At 43.2% G+C, this 19,087-nt stretch overlaps 1 protein-coding gene across 1 annotated transcript in view; it reads right to left on the bottom strand.

Moving 5' to 3' along the window:
- Window positions 1-19,087, bottom strand: part of spata20 (spermatogenesis associated 20) — a 220,465-nt gene that overhangs the window by 182,955 nt on the left and 18,423 nt on the right. The window contains exons 5-8 of the mRNA XM_078401845.1: window positions 17,444-17,587; window positions 16,228-16,429; window positions 15,542-15,672; window positions 9,433-9,537 (exon numbers count right to left, since the gene is read on the bottom strand). Of these exons, the coding sequence (XP_078257971.1) occupies window positions 9,433-9,537; window positions 15,542-15,672; window positions 16,228-16,429; window positions 17,444-17,587 (582 nt within the window). The remainder of the gene's footprint in view (window positions 1-9,432; window positions 9,538-15,541; window positions 15,673-16,227; window positions 16,430-17,443; window positions 17,588-19,087) is intronic.

Raw genomic sequence — 19,087 nt, 5'->3', positions numbered from 1 at the left:
GGAATCAACTGCAGACCACAGTTTTGATCATCCACCCCCAAATAGAGAAAATGGATACTGTCTAAATCATGTTTGGGAGCAATAACTATAATCCTTGCACTTGAATGGTACACCAACACACTTGTGCATGGGAATCTGGGCATTTGGCTATGGTACAATGGACTGTTTTAAAGTTATCATACAGCTCTACCCCAATTAGACTCAACAATAAGGTGCACCATGTAATGGTAGTAAAATATCAAGGAATTGAGTTTGGTGCAGGAACGTAGTACTGAATACTAAAAAAAAATCAGACGTGATCTTATTGAATCACAGAGCAGGTAAAGAGCGGGGGTTAAATAACCTACTCCTGCTTCTATTTCTTATCTTATGGTAACACACAGTAGGGAACGCCATAATCCAGCAGGGGTTTACACCATAAACCCAGCAGGGCTCAATGCCGTAAACCCATCCAGCAGAGCACAGTAGCATGTTGCTAACTGAGAAACTGTGGAAGTGATGAGTATTTGTGCTCACGCAGATAAATCTGATAGAATAGCTATGTTGCCTATTGTCTATTGTCTATTGTTGCCTTAGATAACCGAAACTAGTTTCTGACCGCCTTATGATCAATATTTTACGCTCCAAACCTGGTACAACAGAATCAAAGTCAGTCAAGGCCCACACGCTTTCAAGTTTAGCAATCTAATCGTTAATGTTTCTCCTATTTTGATTTAGCTCTCCACTTGCCCTAGCTTGTATTTTTAGTTTAGTTTAGAGATACAGCGTGGAAACAGGCCCTTCGCCCCACCATGTCCACGCCAATCAGTGATCCCTGCACACTTACACTACCTCCTACACACAATTTACAATTATACCAAGCCAATTAGCCTACAAATCTGTATGTCTTTGGAGTGTGGGAAGAAACTGGAGATCCCGGAGAAAACCCAAGCAGGTCACGGGCAGTATGTACAAACTCTGTACAGACAGCACCCTTGGTCGGGATCGAACCCGGTCTCTGGTGCTGCAAGCACTGTAAGGCACCAACTCTACCGCTGCGCCACTGTGCCATGTACTTCTTGTCCTATTACCACTACTTTTTGCGACATCTAATTTGTTTTAATCAATTTATTCTGTTCCATCTTCTCTATAGTGTGAGCACAGGATAAGGGCAAGTTCAAACCAAGCTGTGGAAAGTCTTGCTAATTGACCCCTCTATGCTGGGCATTTGGCTTTAGCACAATATGCTACTTTAAAAAAAAAACAGTGTTCATCATTGCCCAGCACAATTCAACTGTACGGGGCACAAAATTAAAGACATTTCTTTCCATGTATTCTTTCCCCTGCCCTTCCGCAGCCCAGCTGCCACCCAGTTCCTCTCCATCATAAAATTGTTGTTACTTCAACAACTACCTCTATTAACCTGGAATATTAACTTAATTCTCTCAAGTTATGCCACAATCTGCTATTTCCAGCCTTTTGTTGTGTTTATTTCAACAGGTGGAGTTCTGCAATTTGTAAAACGTATTAACCACAGGAACAAGCAGAGTACAGAGTGAAATGAAGATATCGCCAGCCTCATTAAAGACGTCATTAATCCTGCAACTTTCCCTTCCTGATTAAAATGATTAATCGTTCCCTATAAAAACAATGATATAAATCTGGATTCAGAGATTAGCAGAAGGTCCTGGGAGGAAAGGCCGTGCAAAATCAGAGACATAAGTCAACCTGGATCATTTTCACTCCTTTACCCCACCAAGATTGTGCCAGCAGAGAAACAGATAAGATCCCCCACTGTGGTCAATGATCTCTATCACTGTAATACTTCCAGTATTTAACATCTGCACCACTTTCCTTGTGATTATTTCTTACCTCATTTCTGAATAGAAATCTCCTTCTGGAGGACAACACTTTGCCAAGGACAGTGTGTGCCAGATTTAACAATTCTTTCAGTAAGATGAAGAGACTTCCTCTCGGACTTAGTTAAGCAAAGTGCTTATCCTAATACTTCAATTTGAAAAGTCCGGGAGCAGAGCAAGGACGCCCGTTGGCTGAGCAGAAAAGTAAGTGCTAATTACAGTTGAACAGGCAGTTTAAAAAGAGCGCCAAAAGGAAGCTAGTAGTCAATTTGAAAAGTCCGGGAGCAGAGCAAGGACGCCCGTTGGCTGAGCAGAAAAGTAAGTGCTAGTTTAAGTGAGAAGTCAGGTAAATTGGACAATCAGGCAATTTAATTGGTGATATAAGCAATACTTGCAAAAGGGTGCAGCCCTGTTCGGGTGCAGCCCAGTGAGAAAAGTGCGAGTCTTTGGCTGCGAGTCTTCGGCGAGGTGAGGAGGATACAATTGTTTTAAGCCAGAGCTGGTTATAGGCACAAGGTGATGGCGGAAAAGTTGGTGCAGTGTGTTTCCTGCAGGATGTGGGAAGACAGGGACGTCGCTGGAGCTTCTGGGAGCTACACCTGCAAGAACTGTGTCCAGGTGCAGCTCCTGAAGGGACGTGTGGTGGAGTTGGAGAGGCAGTTGGATGACCTCAGGGCCATCCGAGAATGCGAGAGTTTCCTCGACAGGACCTATTGTGAGGCTGTCACGCCAAGGGTCCAGGTCGAGCGAAGGTGGGAGACTGTTTCAGGGGGGAGTGGACGTGGACTACAGGAGACCCCAGTGGCTGTGCCTATTGCAAATAGGTATACCCTCTTGGGAACTGTCAGAGCAGAAGACGTTTCCAGTCCGAGTGGCAGACCTGTTGGCAAGGATACTCGACAGGGGAGACCGAAGTCTGGAAGAGCCGTAGTGGTCGGTGACTCCATAGTCCGAGGGACGGACAGAAGATTCTGTGGCAGCAGGAGGGACTTGAGGATGGTCTGTTGCCTCCCTGGTGCCAGGGTTCAACACATCACAGACCGGCTTCAGAAAATCCTAGTGAGGGAAGGCGATCAACCTGAAGTCGTTGTGCACGTGGGCACGAATGACGTCGGGCGGAAGAGGAAGGAGGTGCTACAGCGGGAGTTTAGAGAGTTGGGAAAAACACTGAAAAGTAGGACGTCGAAGGTGGTTATCTCTGGACTGCTACCGGTACCTCGTGCTGGTGAGGCCAGGAACAGAGAGATAAAGGGTATGAATTTATGGCTGAGGGACTGGTGCAGAGAGCAGGGATTTAGATTTCTGGACCACTGGGATCTCTTCTGGGCTAGGGGTGACTTGTACAAAAGGGACGGGTTGCATCTTAACAGCAGGGGGACAAACATTCTGGCAGGCAGGTTTGCTAGTGTGACACCTGTGGCTTTAAACTAAGTAGTGGGGGGGAGGGGTTAACAAATTGTGAATATGAAGATGAGGTAAAAGGGAATACAGGAGATATTGCAAAAGACTCTCGGAAGAATGGGAACAGAAGTTCTAGAGGGGAAAAGAAATTAAGGGCAGGGCCAATTGTGAACGATGTGAGAGGGGAGGTAAATACAGAAGTTAAAGTGTTGTACTTAAATGCGCGTAGTATAAAAAATAAAGTGGATGAGCTTGAGGCTGTTAGTCATGGGCAAGTATGATGTTGTAGGGATCACTGAGACATGGCTACAAGAGGACCAGGGCTGGGAACTGAATATTCAGGGGTACACAACGTATAGAAAAGACAGACAGGTGGGCAGAGGGGGTGGGGTTGCTCTGATGGTAAGGAATGATATTCATTCCCTTGCAAGGGGTGACATAGAATCAGGAGATGTTGAATCAGTATGGATAGAAATGAGAAATTGTAAGGGTAAAAAGACCCTAATGGGAGTTATCTATAGGCCACCAAACAGTAGCCTCGACATAGGGTGCAAGTTGAATCAGGAGATAAAATTGGCGTGTCAAAAATGTAATGCTACGGTGGTTATGGGAGATTTCAACATGCAGGTAGACTGGGAAAATCAGGTTGGAAATGGACCCCAGGAAAGAGAGTTTGTAGAGTGCCTTCGAGATGGATTCTTAGAACAGCTTGTACTGGAGCCTACCAGGGAGAAGGCAATTCTGGATTTAGTGTTGTGTAATGATCCTGATCTGATAAGGGGACTAGAGGTAAAAGAGCCATTAGGAGGCAGTGATCACAACATGATAAGTTTTACTCTGCAAATGGAAAGGCAGAAGGGAAAATCGGAAGTGTCGGTATTACAGTATAGCAAAGGGGATTACAGAGGCATGAGGCAGGAGCTGGCCAAAATTGATTGGAAGGAGGCCCTAGCAGGGAAGACGGTAGAACAGCAATGGCAGGTATTCCTGGGAATAATGCAGAGGTTGCAGGATCAATTTATTCCAAAGAGGTGGAAAGACTCTAAGGGGAGTAAGAGACACCTGTGGCTGACAAGGGAAGTCAGGGACAGCATAAAAATTAAGGAGAGGAAGTATAACATAGCAAAGAAGAGTGGGAAGACAGAGGATTGGGACTCTTTTAAAGAGCAACAAAAGTTAACTAAAAAGGCAATACGGGGAGAAAAGATGAGGTACGAGGGTAAACTAGCCAATAATATAAAGGAGGATAGCAAAAGTTTTTTTAGGTACGTGAAGAGGAAAAAAATAGTCAAGGCAAATGTGGGTCCCTTGAAGACAGAAGCAGGGGAATTTATTATGGGGAACAAAGAAATGGCAGACGAGTTAAACCGTTACTTTGGATCTGTCTTCACTGAGGAAGATACACACAATCTCCCAAATGTTCTAGGGGCCGGAGAACCTAGGGTGATGGAGGAACTGAAGGAAATGCACATTAGGCAGGAAATGGTTTTGGGTAGACTGATGGGACTGAAGGCTGATAAATCCCCAGGGCCTGATGGTCTGCATCCCAGAGTACTTAAGGAGGTGGCTCTAGAAATAGTGGAAGCATTGGAGATCATTTTTCAATGTTCTATAGATTCAGCATCAGTTCCTGTGGATTGGAGGATAGCAAATGTTATCCCACTTTTTAAGAAAGGAGGGAGAGAGAAAACGGGTAATTATAGACCAGTTAGTCTGACATCAGTGGTGGGGAAGATGCTGGAGTCAATTATAAAAGACGAAATTGCTGAGCATTTGGATAGCAGTAACGGGATCATTCCGAGTCAGCATGGATTTACGAAGGGGAAATCATGCTTGACAAATCTACTGGAACTTTTTGAGGATGTAACTAGGAAAATTGACAAGGGAGAGTCAGTGGATGTGGTGTACCTCGACTTTCAGAAAGCCTTCGACAAGGTCCCACATAGGAGATTAGTGGGCAAAATTAGGGCACATGGTATTGGGGGTAGGGTACTGACATGGATAGAAAATTGGTTGACAGACAGAAAGCAAAGAGTGGGGATGAATGGGTCCATTTCGGAATGGCAGGCAGTGACCAGTGGGGTACCGCAAGGTTCGGTGCTGGGACCCCAGCTATTTACGATATACATTAATGACTTAGACGAAGGGATTAAAAGTACCATTAGCAAATTTGCAGATGATACTAAGTTGGGGGGTAGTGTGAATTGTGAGGAAGATGCAATAAGGCTGCAGGGTGACTTGGACAGGTTGTGTGAGTGGGCGGATACATGGCAGATGCAGTTTAATGTAGATAAGTGTGAGGTTATTCACTTTGGAAGTAAGAATAGAAAGGCAGATTATTATCTGAATGGTGTCAAGTTAGGAGAAGGGGGAGTTCAACGAGATCTGGGTGTCCTAGTGCATCAGTCAATGAAAGGAAGCATGCAAGTACAGCAGGCAGTGAAGAAAGCCAATGGAATGTTGGCCTTCGTAACAAGAGGAGTTGAGTATAGGAGCAAAGAGGTCCTTCTACAGTTGTACCGGGCCCTGGTGAGACCGCACCTGGAGTACTGTGTGCAGTTTTGGTCTCCAAATTTGAGGAAGGATATTTGTTGCTATGGAGGGCGTGCAGCGTAGGTTCACAAGGTTAATTCCCGGAATGGCGGGGCTGTCGTATGTTGAAAGGCTGGAGCGATTGGGCTTGTATACACTGGAATTTAGAAGGATGAGGGGGGATCTTATTGAAACATATAAGATAATTAGGGGATGGAACACATTAGAGGCAGATAACATGTTCCCAATGTTGGGGGAGTCCAGAACAAGGGGCCACAGTTTAAGAATAAGGGGTAGGCCATTTAGAACGGAGATGAGGAAGAACTTTTTCAGTCAGAGGGTGGTGAAGGTGTGGAATTCTCTGCCTCAGAAGGCAGTGGAGGCCAGTTCGTTGGATGCTTTCAAGAGAGAGATAGAGCTCTTAAGGATAGCGGAGTGAGGGGGTATGGGGAGAAGGCAGGAACGGGGTACTGATTGAGAGTGATCAGCCATGATCGCATTGAATGGCGGTGCTGGCTCGAAGGGCTGAATGGCCTACTCCTGCACCTATTGTCTATTGTCTACTTCTTGCTCCAGTTAGTTGAAAATATTTATAAATCAAGTTGGTGTCCGGATCTAATCTCCTGCAATGTAGAATCTCTCAGTGCCCTATCAGACCGATATATTGTGCTGCTTTTCTACTTCTTAGCAACAGTAATTTTCATATTTTCAAAAGTGAAATCACTTTCTACAACATCCGAATTTTTTAATAAACCTTTTATTGATAATTACCTGACATGAAACAATGCTACATGATAATAAATAAAGTTTGGAACACCGCAATAGTCTTACCTGTTGAAAACAACAGCAACTTGGTGAGGGAGTTTAGGAAGGAATATCCATACTCAGGGTGAAGCAACTGAAGCAATAGTGGTGCATTTGAAAAGTCAACAATGAATAAGATGTCAGAGCTGCAGGAACCTCAGGAGTTGTGAGGCTTGATGGGCCAGGCAAGACTCTTCATTTACAGAATGGCTTGGACATAAAACTAGTGTTGCTTTGGTTCCATGTGTGCGATTCTATACAAGGAGCAACACATTGTAGGGAACCAAACACATCCATCCATGCTGTCAGCAGTCAGCTTGCGGTTTCCTACTTAAGTTGCTTTATATCTAATGTAAATAGATTTGACTACAACATCCATAGCAAGAGTTCATGCTTACTTTCCAGATCTGAGAAATATGAGGAATTGTCACATTTTCTTGTAATATAGTAAGGCGATTGATTCATTAACTCTATGCTGGCTCTCAGAGCAATCCCAATCCCCCACATTTAAGGCCCTCTTTAAATCTCTTCATCAAGAGATTTTTTTACCTGCCCTAATATCTCTGCATTTCAGTGCTAGACTTTGTTTTATTACACACACTGATTAACCCCCCTTTGATTTCCTGCCACCCACCTACTCCAGCGATAAATTAGTGGCCAATTAACGTACCAACCATGCCACAAAGACTCGAGATAAAGTGACTCCATGTGCATGATGACTATTCTACGCAACATCTTTGAAGAGAGGAACGGAAAGAAACATTTGGATGTTTTCCTGCCAGTGACTGATTCAGCCAGATAAAAGCAAACTTAAAATGCATTCTAGTTTTGTACAAGAAGCATTGCACAAGAAATGCATTCTAGTTTTGGACAAGGAGCTCAAATCAGAATGAACAAAATCAACAAAGTTAATGAAATATTCAACTGGCAAATTATGTTTTTTATTATTTTATTGAAGGAGAAAAAGTTAAAAGCAGAATCTAGGTTAACTGCACGGGGTGGAGGGGGAGGGGTAGCAACATAAGAGTATGTGGAAGCAGACTGATATGGATACAAGCATCAGCACAGGCAAATTCAGTCATTTATCGGGGAATCTGTGTACCACCAGCTCCCCCTTACGACCAATGACGAAATGTGCAGTGGCATAAGTTTCTGATGCATCTGAGGCACAGTTCCAACTTTCATTATTTTGGATTCATTTTCAGAGGATTTAGCTACTTTTAATCGAGTGAATATATGGAGCAGATCAGAGATGCATATTTTTACAAATTCAGAGGGGTACAGAATATTTGTAGCACAGCTAATTTAAGTATCTGAGACTTGAGGGTGGTAAGAGTTATAAACTCACCAATGATCTTCACCTTATATGACAGAGCAGGGACAGCCATTCGGCCTATCGTATCAATGCCAGCTCCCAGGACAGCAGTCCCATTAGTTCCATCCCCGTCTCGCTTTCCTATATCCCTGCTAGCTTATTTGATGTACTGAAATAATTACGACTTCAATTCATTTCCGATCATTAAGGTAGGAAATTATCTCAAGCCACTTAAATAGGGCATAAAAAACTGGGACCCTGCCAGGTCTGTGGGGATTTATTGTATACATTCATTGAAGGGCTATTGGCTTTGCAGGCTGAGCTAGCATTTAAATGCCCGTCACTATTTTCCTTTGAGAAGCTGCTGGTGAGCTGCCTTCTTAAACTACAACAGTCCTCAGGTGCGTATATACCAAAACGCTTCACCATTTTGACCCAGTGAAGGAAACCCAAAGTGCTGTTAGGGAGAGAGTTTCAATATATTGACCTGGTGAAGGAATGGCTACATATTTTCAAGTCAGGATGGTGGTGTCTCAGAAAGCAACTTCCAGGTGGGTGAACTCCAGGAAATTGATAATAGGGGAATTCAGTGATGGTGATGCCATTGGACATCTGGTGGCATTGGTTGGATTTTCCCTTGTTGGATATCCTCATTGTCTGGCACTTGTAGGGCATGAATGTTACTTGCCACCTATCGGCCTGGATATTGTCCAAGTCTTGCTATGTTTTGTTGCGGACTGCTTTATTATCGGACGAACTGCAACGAGTGCTGGGCATTGTGTAAGCAGGAGTGAAAACTCTGACCTTACGACTGAAGGACAGTCTTTGATGAAGATGTTTGGGCGAACCCTGAGAAAGTCCTGCAGAAATATCCTTTGGATGAGTTGATTGACCTCCAACCACCATAACCATCTTCCTTTGTGCTAGATATAATTTCAATCAGAGGAGGTTTTTCTCTGATTCCCACTGACTCCAGTTTAGCCAGGGCTCCTTAATGCTACACTTAATCAAGTCATGATATGGGAGGTTCTCTTACTCCACCTCTGAGATCAGCTCTTTTGGCTATAATGAGGTCAACAATTGAATAACCTGATTTTCTGTGAGCAAGCTGTTACCAAACAATTGTCACTTGGTAGCACTATCACAATCCCTTCCATCACTTTGCTAAAATAAACAAATGGATTGGCTTGGTACAAGATAGATTTTAACGACCCTTAAAGAAGGAAGGTGGAGGCTGTGAGGCTTAGAAAAGGAACTCCAGTATATTGTGCTAATTACTTTGTGTTTTGTTCTGATTTTAAACATCATGCAAATCCATGCTTGATGTGGATGTGAGCGTGCCCCCTATCTAGATATTCCACGCTGTGTGTGGAGAGAGCTAGACTCAGTAACTAACACATGTTCCAACAACATATACTGGATCTAAAACAGTGACACATCTAGGCCCATGAATTAATATTACTCATTTTGATTATCATAAATGTATACAAAAGTCTGTGACTTAAAAGCTATGAATGTGAAAAGGATGCTCTTTTAGTTTACCTGATAAGCTTCTGTGTAAGAAACTGCCAGCTGCCCCTGGTCATACAGCATCTTCTCAAAGTGGGGGACATGCCAGTGGCGGTCCGTGGAATAGCGATGGAAGCCCTAGTGTAGAGCAGAGCAACATTAACGTTTGAACAAGCATCCAAATTACCTGCAATCATCAACTAAATGGGCAATTTGAATCAACATATATCCACAGAACATTATATTAATATTACACTTCATATGCATTGCCTCAACTGCGATGCACTCTATAAGGATCCAGGGTAGTGCATGGCAGTACAGGAACTCAAGCAATAACTTTCGCATGGGAAGTTAAATAATGAGGACTTGACACCACATCCTGACAAACCAAGCCTTAAAAACCGCAAGGATCCATGAAGTTTGCTCATCACAACTCATGCCATCTTCAATAAACCCAGGAAACATAAAGACAGTCGCTCACGCCTGAGAAATTGCAGTGAACCCTCCAGTAACTGGCATTTATGAAGCTTCCTTGATGCATAATGTAACATTGTAATATGTGTTCCACAGGAACAACATCCAAACCAAAAACTGACATCAATCAACAAAGGCAGGTACACCTCTGAAGGTACAAAAAGGAAGGTTCCGGAGCATCTCAAATAAAGAGAGGGAGAAGAGAGGCAGAGCTGCTTAGGGAGGAAATTCAAGAGTTAGGGCTTTAGTAGCTCAATGCACGGCCATTGATGATAGTAAGATCATGTGTAAGCAATCAGAACTGTGGGAAGGTACAGTGTAGTTAACATTTTACAAGGCTTTTGATGAGGTCCCCCATGGTCGGATGATCCAGAAGATTAAGACATGTGGAATTGATGATTACTTGGTCATATGGATTCAGAACTGTCTTATTCATAGAAGACAGAGGGTAGTGGTGGGAGGTAGATATTCTGCCGGGTAGTCTGTCACCAGTGGAGTTCTGCAGGGATCTGCTCTGAGACCTCTACTGTTTATGATATATATAAACAACCTAGATGTAAATGGAGGTGACTAAGTTTGCTGATGACACCAAAATTAGAGGAGTTGCAGCAGTGAGGAATACTGACAAAAGATACATCGGGGATGTAGATACAGAAACGGGTGGAAAAATGGCAGAGGGGCAGAGGGAGTTTAACCTGAGCAAATGTGAGGTGTTACACTTTGGGAAGTTGATTGTAAGTACAGAGTATACAGTTAATAGCAAAACCCTTAACAGCATTGATGAACAGAGGGAATAAGGTGTCCAAGTTTATAGCTTACAAAAGGTAGATAGGATGGTAAAGAAGGCAGATGGTATTCTTGCCCTCATTATTAGGGGGCTTGGAATAAAAGAGTTAGGAACTCGTGATCAGCTCTTTTGGAGTTTGGTCAGGTGCCATTTGGAGTATTGCATGCACTTTTGTTTGCCCTATTACATGAAAGATGTGGAAGCTTTGGAGAGGGTGCAGAGGAGGTTTGCCAGAATGCTGCCAGGATTAGAAGGTTTCAGCTACAGGGAGAGGTTGGATTGACTTGGATTGTTTTCTCTGCAATATCAGAGATTGAGGGGAGACTTGATAGAAGTATATAAAATTATGAGAGGTACAGGTGGGTAGATAGATCCTTTTTCACCCAGGGTGGAAATGTCCAACACGAGAGGGCATAGCGAGATAAGGTGAGAGAGGGAAAGTTTAATTGTGATGTGCAGGGCAAATCTTTCATTACAAAGAAAGTAGTGGGGACCTAGAACGACCACCAGGGGTGGTGGCGAAGGCAGGTACTGTAGTGCCGTTTAAGAGGCTTTTGGATAGGCACATGGAATGCAGGAAATAGAGGAATATAGATAATGTTCAGACAAATTAGATCAGTTTAACCAGGCAGCATGTTCGGTACAAACATTGTGAGCTAAAGGGCCAATCTTGTGCTGGGCTATTCTATGTTCTATTTATGAAGAAACCAAATGAAAATTCTAGGAATAATACCATCCAGATCGGCAACCTATTAATCATAAATTAGTTAGAAGACAATGATAAATATAGTTATGGACCTTGTAATTTGTCACCATAGACTTTTATTCATGGTTTTTTCATTCACTGTGAAAGCTAAAAGAGGGATAATTCACCTGGGCCAAGAAAATGCTTCTAATGCTTACTCCATTGCTCAAACTTCACCTTCCATCTAAACTCCAACAGGCTGTTCAGTAAACTGCTCGCCGAGCTTGCAACTCTAAACGAGCAAGCTTTGTCGTTGTCTCTGCTAGCTCCTTTGCTGAGTATTCTTTAAACTTTCCTTTGCAGAAGCCATTTCAATGTAATGCGTTCAACTGAGGCATGGCAGTAGTAGTCTCGACCCGAAACGTCACCCAGAGATGCTGCCTGTCCCGCTGAGTTACTCCAGCACTTTGTGTCTATCTTCAATTTAAACCAGCATCTGCAGCTCCTTCCTAAACAGTAGTAGTTTAATATAAGAAAATAACTGCAGATGCTGGTACAAATCGAAGGTATTTATTCACAAAATGCTGGAGTAACTCAGCAGGTCAGGCAGCATCTCAGGAGAGAAGGAATGGGTGACGTTTCGGGTCGAGACCCTTCTTCAGACTGATGTCAGGGGGGCGGGACAAAGGAAGGATATAGGTGGAGACAGGAAGATAGAGGGAGATCTGGGAAGGAGGAGGGGAAGAGAGGGACAGAGGAACTATCTAAAGTTGGAGAAGTCTATGTTTATACCACTGGGCTCTGCAAGCTGCCCAGGCGAAATATGAGGTGCTGTTCCTCCAATTTCCGGTGGGCCTCACTATGGCACTGGAGGAGGCCCATGACAGAAAGGTCAGACTGGGAATGGGAGGGGGAGTTGAAGTGCTGTGGAGTATCTTCCAGTGTAGAAACAGGGCCTTGAGCCCACCATGTCAATTCAAGAACCAATTTTACGATATTCATATCCTCACCGATTTTATTTTCCGCCCACTCCCATGAACTCTAACCCCTCCACATTCTTCCACACACCTACAAGCCTGGGGCAATTTGGTGTGGCCAATTAACCTAGTAACTCACATATTTTTGGGATGTAGGAGGAAACCAGAGCACATGTGGTCATAGGGGAAACATGCAAGCTCCACACACACATACAGCAAGAGTGGTCAGCATTGAACCCACGTCACTTGCAAAGTAGCCCTTTGAATCAACATAATCTTTCTTTTTAATCTTATACTGTACTTGTTATATAAAGGCTAGGACTTTAGTAATGCTTGAATTCATCCAGAAATTATATAGTGCTCATGAAGTCTTCATCAATGGGTCAGTGGTGGTTACCGTCAACAACCTCAAATTCCTGGCCGTGCACATCTCTGAGGTCTATTCTAGACCCAGCATGTTGATGCAATCATAATGAAAGCCCATCGATGCCTCTACTTTCTTCAAAGGTTATGGGGATTTGGTATGTTGATGAGTACTCTCTTGAATTTCTACAGGTGTGCATTAAAGAGCATAATGACTGGTGCATCATGGCCTGGTTCTGCAACTCGAATGCCCAGGAATAAAGGCGATTACAAAAAGTGGTGAACACTGCCCGGTCCATCACGGGTATTTACCACCCCACCATCAAAGAGGACGTATGGAGGTGCTGTCTCAAAAAGATAGCCAGCATTATCAAGGACACCCACTACCCTGGCAATGCTCTCATTTTACTGCTGCCATTGGGAAGAAGGTATAGGAGTTTGAAAACTGGAAGCTGCAAGTTAAGGAACAGTTTCTTTCCAACAACCATCAGACTATTGAACACTACGTACTCCAACTAAACTCGGAACTTCGAATTGCCTTGCTTGCACTAAGGACTTTGAGCTTTTTGTTTTGTTTTTGCACGATATTGTTTTTTATTTATTTGCTGAACTTTTTTGTTTGTTTGTTGAGTTATCTATTGAGAACTATGATTACATATCTGTTGTGCGACTGGAAGTAAGAATGTTATTGTTCCTATTTGGGACATATGATAATAAAACACTCTTGACTTTCACTTTACTCTTGAAGTGCAGTCACTGTTGTAATGAGTTGACATTCGGAAGATAGTGCTGGTTTTAACTATGAATACACCTTTCATTTGACAAAGCCAATTGTTGGTAGCAGTTCAGTTTCAGGTTGAATCCCATTCATGCTGTGGAGTAGAGGCTGGAGGGGTGGAAGGATTTGTGAAGTTTGAATTAAATTGCATTTCCCTTCTTGGACACTCTGCTCACAACCCTCATTCGCCCACAGTTGGGGGATGTAGCTGTGGCCGCAGGCAGTGTGTTGCTTAACCCTTTCCTCAGACTGCCCGAACAGTCTATGACAAGGCTGGAGATGGGGCCTCGCCTGTCAACGCTCTGTAACCATTCTTAAGTAACTCAGAGGTTCACAGACATTTAAAAACTATTAACATCGCTTTCATTAAAAAAGCCATTCATTTGAAAGAAACGAAAAAATTAAAGCACATTAAAGCACTGACAAATAATTAAACACATTAAAATAAAGTTAGTATAGAAATAAATAAGTGATTTGAACTTAATTAAATGAATCTAATTACCCATCTCATCTATGCCTCCTAGATTCCCTATTCAAGTTAATGGAGTTGTTGATCAGATCTGGTCTGTGGGTGGATATTTTGGTGTATTTTAGCAGGGGAATCCAGCACATCTCCACGTGAAGTCCATCCACCCAGCAAAGCAAGGGAGAAGTCAACATCAGTCACTCAGCACTTCTCCCACTTCCATTAAAGTTCAATGTGGACCTTCTGAGGAATGACGCAACTGCCAGCAACAGCAGGCTCAGTCCGGCCTGCCACCGCTGAGCTTGATGTTCTGACTGGCTTCATGTTCACCAAACACATAACTCTGAAATTCTCATGCCTCTGATCGGCTGACTTCCTTTCTGCCTACTCTAATTGTAGTGGCTGGACAATATCCTCACAGAAATTTCATTCCAATTCCCATGCCTTTCACATTGACAACAACCCCCCCCCCCCCCCCCATCACCTCCTTTGATTTCTCCACCGCTTTGTCACACTGTTTGTCTAACAGTCAGAAATAGAGCAACATTTCCCTGTAGCTAAATATTGGGAAGACCAAAGCCATTCCACTCCCCAGCACTGACTCCATTCCTCTCCATAGCAAAGCCTGACGTTCATTGCTTGAGTGTAATAACTAACATCAAAACGAGTTTCCATATCCAATCCTTAACCACAGCATTACCCCAGCATTGCACTGCTCCACCCCAGTCTTTGCTCATCTCCTGCTGATAACCATCTCCCGACCTTTGGCTACCCTGAGATGTAACTATTATAAAAATGTCCGAGCTGGCTGCTCATCTTCCAAAACTGAGCCCAAGCAAAACCTTGCTGCCCACATTGCAACTTGCATCATCCCTTGATCATGCAACATCCTTGTGGTCAATGATTTACCACTCCTGGTTTACCACTGATTCAGTTGTAAAATTCCCATCCTTTTTCCAATCTCATTATGGTGTTGCGGCTTACAAGCCTCAACGTTAATCACCCACAACTGCTCCAAAATATCTTTCCTCAGCTTCGCTGTCTTCCCATCAGTTTTTTTCCAGATACTCATTTAAAGCCTGCCAGCTTGCCTATCAGTATCTTTGTTCAATGTCCCAATGTTACACTTGGTAGAATGTCAACCTTTAATTTTAACCTACTTTAATGAAGCACATTTAGAGTTATGAGATTCAGAGATCTGTCGCACGCTCTGATAGATCCAAAAATCAGGCCTTCAAGATCAATTAATAGTTGCTGGTCCCAGCTTGAATTATGTGGAGGTTGTGAAAAGGAGGAACAGTGGAAGAGGTATGTCAGTTTCATACTTGGTAGAATTCTCCAGATCATGAACTCTGCCAAAATCTCAGTGGATTCTGAATGGCGTTGAAACCTTGTAACCAAAAATTCTGTTCGTTGCAGACGACCACAACGACTCCATTTATCCTGGTAAATTAAACTGTAATAATTGTACAACCTCAGAATGAACTGTAATAATTGTACAACCTCAGAATGATTAATATAATATAACATATTTAGCCTAAACAAGTAATTTCTGTTTCCATCTCTAACTCATCCAGAAAAGTTTTTTTTCACGAGTCTCAAGGGGATCTACCTGCCCAACATGATCATGAATTCCTCCAAGAGCCATCATTTTCAGCGTGTGTAGAGCCATCTCCAGTGCTCGAGCTCTTTTCGCAGAGGTCTTGTCCAAAGCCCATAAACGAAACAGGAAATTGAAGTTTACTGTTCAGAGAACAAATGTTATAATGTTATGAACCATCAATCAACTATCTCCCAGTTCATTATGACGTTTAACCAGATGAGTGATGGACCAGACTCTACTCCATTCCCATGGAGACCTCTGTCTGCACATAATTCCATTGCACTATATTCCATTTACCTTGCACTTGCTGTTTCTTCTCCTTCATCGCTCCCTTTCAAATACATGTTCCTGAAAGAATATCCCTCAGAATATCCATCAGTCTGAAGAAGGGTCTCGACCCGAAACGTCACCTATTCCTTCTCTCCAGAGATGCTGCCTGACCCGCTGAGTTACTCCAGCATTTTGTGTCCACCTTCGATTTAAACCAGCATCTACAGTTTTCTTTCCTGCTCCCTCATTTCAACCTTCCTTTGCCTTCTCTCCTTCATTTACACCCTCCCTGTTTCCCATTATTTCACTAGCTTATAATTAAATCAAAGCACCTTTTACTGCTTTAAAGGAGCAGTGTGAATGCATGCTGTATTTGTGTCCGGCTGAACAACATTTGCATCTTTAGGCATGCTTATAGTTCTCACCTGCTGACGGAAATTTTGGTGACTCACGGAATCCTCCATATTCATCATCATAAGAATGAGCCAATTGTTGGAAACATGTTTCCATCACTTGGGGACAAGATGGTGACACTCCGTCCTTGCCAGAGCTCATTGCCACACCTTTCTGCAGCGCTGTCAGTATCTTGTTGCTGCGATCAATAATTCCACTCCGGTCCCTTTTCCACTGAAACAAACATTTGACGGGTGAACAAACATGGAGATATAAAATAACTAATTCTTTTCAATTGCTTTAGAAGTACTTCCTCTGAGGATTAAATATATACTCAAACACAGTGGGAACAATATAACCTAAAGCTGACTCTGCTAATGAACGGTCAATGAGTTAGAGATGGAAACAGGCCCTTCAGCTCACCAAGTCCACAAACCAGAGCACCTGGAGAATACCCACACCTTCAAAGGAAAAATGTGCAACTCCATACAGACAGTACCGAACATCAGGACTGAACCCATGTCTTTGGCAATACCATGGCTCTCTACCCATTAGCACCATGGAAGTTTCTTCACCAACAGTTCAAGAAAATGGCTCAATCGCATCCCCTCCCAAATCAGTTTAGTTTAGTTTAGAGATACAACACGGAAACAGGCCCTTCGGCCCATCAAGTCCACGCCGACCAGCAATCCCCATACACTAACTATCCTACACATATTAGGGACAACTTTACAATTATACAAAGCCAATTAGCCTATGCCTTTGGAGTGTAGAGGAAACCGGATTTTCCAGGGAAAACCCACGCAGGTAGCGGGCAGAAAGTACAAACTCCGTACAGACAAGCACCCATAGTCAGGATCGAACCTGGGTCTCTGGCGGTGTAAGGCAGCAAATCTACCGCTGTGCCACCAGGCCGCCCCATAAATGTAATTGATGAGTTAAGAAAAGGTCTGAGGAATTCCATCCAAGATGAATAAATCTACCAAAGGAAAGTCAAATAAACCTTCCTTATACATTTAAAACAGAGAAAACAAATCTTCAGAATGTGTATCTAACATTTGTCAGGGGCTTGCAACAAAGGAACATAACCCTTTTATCTCCTTGGAATTGTTCCTCTATTCACTTACATCATGGGTGTAAACACCATCTGTTTTACAAACAGTAAGACTTTTATTTCAACTAAAATAGGCATATCCAAGCATTCAAATATTTGGAGATAAACACAGCATTTTCTAAAGGATAGCAAACCTGGTCAGCCAAGTTGTTCAACACAGTCTTGAAGCCTAGTCGGTGTGAACCATCTTCGGGGGCAAAGTAGGTCCCTCCGACAAAGGGCTTGAGGTCAGGGGTCAACCACACACTCATTGGCCATCCTCCACCTCCAGTTGTTGCCTGCAATCAAAACGGATAAGAACTACTGTTAAAGCCCCTGTTGAAGATTTTATTTTCCACAACTATACAGGGAAGAGACTTTAAAAAGCACAGACATACTAATAAATTATTAGATGCTTTCTGCAAGTCACAAGCCATCGTTGCAGAGGAAAATGTAACAACCAATTTACACACAGCAATATCTAGTTTTAGTTTTAGATACAAAGAACGCTAGATACAGAAGGTGGAGGAGGTTATTTGGCCCTGGTGCCTGAACGTTTACGTTGGTATATAACTTTCCTATCCAATCCCATTTTTCTTGATTCTCTTAATATGCAAAGATATATCTAGCTCTATGGACAGAAGGTTCTGAAGCTGCCATATCTGATAATCTGACTGATCCACCTTGGTCAGACACAGCTCCTTTCTAGCGCCATGGCATTGTTTACATCCACATAATAGAGCACACAAGTCAGTTTAAACTTCTCAATCAAGAGGCAGCGGCCCATAACATTGCAGAATTTTCTGAGTCATAAATGAAGCATCAACCTAGATTTTGGACTCCAGCCTCTGAAGTGGGCCTTGAATCTATGATCTTTGATTCCCGGTCATGAATGCCATCGTTGTGACAGACCTAAAACCGTCCATTGTACGGTAACCAAGAGTGATTGCACCCGCAAAGGAGTATCTCCTAAGATGAACCAAGGTGGCTGACATTTCAGAGGTTTTTCCCTTTAATTCATCCTTTTTAGCGTGTGGGGGACAGTAGCAAGGCCAGCTTTTATTGTTCATCTTTAAATGCCTTTGAGAAGGAGATGGTGAGTCACCTTCTTAAATCGCAATAGTTCTTCTAATACACATTCCCAGAGTGCAGGTAGTTCTAAGATTTCCTAAAAACAGTAGAGTCACAGAAGTCAGGAAGGTGCATGACTTGGAGGAACGTTTCAAAGAGGTGATGTGCCCACATGCCTGCTGTCCTTGTGGGAAGAGGTCACAGTTTTGGGATGTGGATCAAGCTAGCCTTGGTTAATAAATGTAGATGGTGCACACTGCAGTCACAGTGATGGAGAGAATTCATGTTTGGGGAAATCAATGAGACTTGCTTTGTAGTTCCTCTGTCCCTCTCTTCCCCTCCTCCTTCCCAGATCTCCCTCTATCTTCCTGTCTCCACCTGTATCCTTCCTTTGTCCCGCCCCCCTGACATCAGTCTGAAGAAGGGTCTCGACCAGAAACGTCACCCATTCCTTCTCTCCTGAGCAGCTGCCTGACCTGCTGAGTTACTCCAGCATTTTGAGAATAAATACGTTCGATTTGTACCAGCATCTGCAGTTATTTTCTTATACTACCCGCTTTGTCCTGATTTGTGTCATTGGAGTTGCATTTATTCAGACAAGAAGTGTGATTTCATCACATTTCTGACATTCCTTGTCGATGCTGGAAAGCTCTGAGATGTTAGGGGTTGCGTCAGTCACCACAAGATACCCTGTCTGACCTGGTGTTACATCCACAGTATTTAGGCAT

This window comes from Rhinoraja longicauda, chromosome 6 (genome assembly GCF_053455715.1).
Source record: "Rhinoraja longicauda isolate Sanriku21f chromosome 6, sRhiLon1.1, whole genome shotgun sequence".
In the NCBI taxonomy this organism is placed as follows: Eukaryota; Metazoa; Chordata; class Chondrichthyes; order Rajiformes; family Arhynchobatidae; genus Rhinoraja; species Rhinoraja longicauda.
The sequence above is the reverse complement of the archived record's forward strand: the minus strand, read 5'-3'. Positions and strand labels throughout refer to the sequence as shown.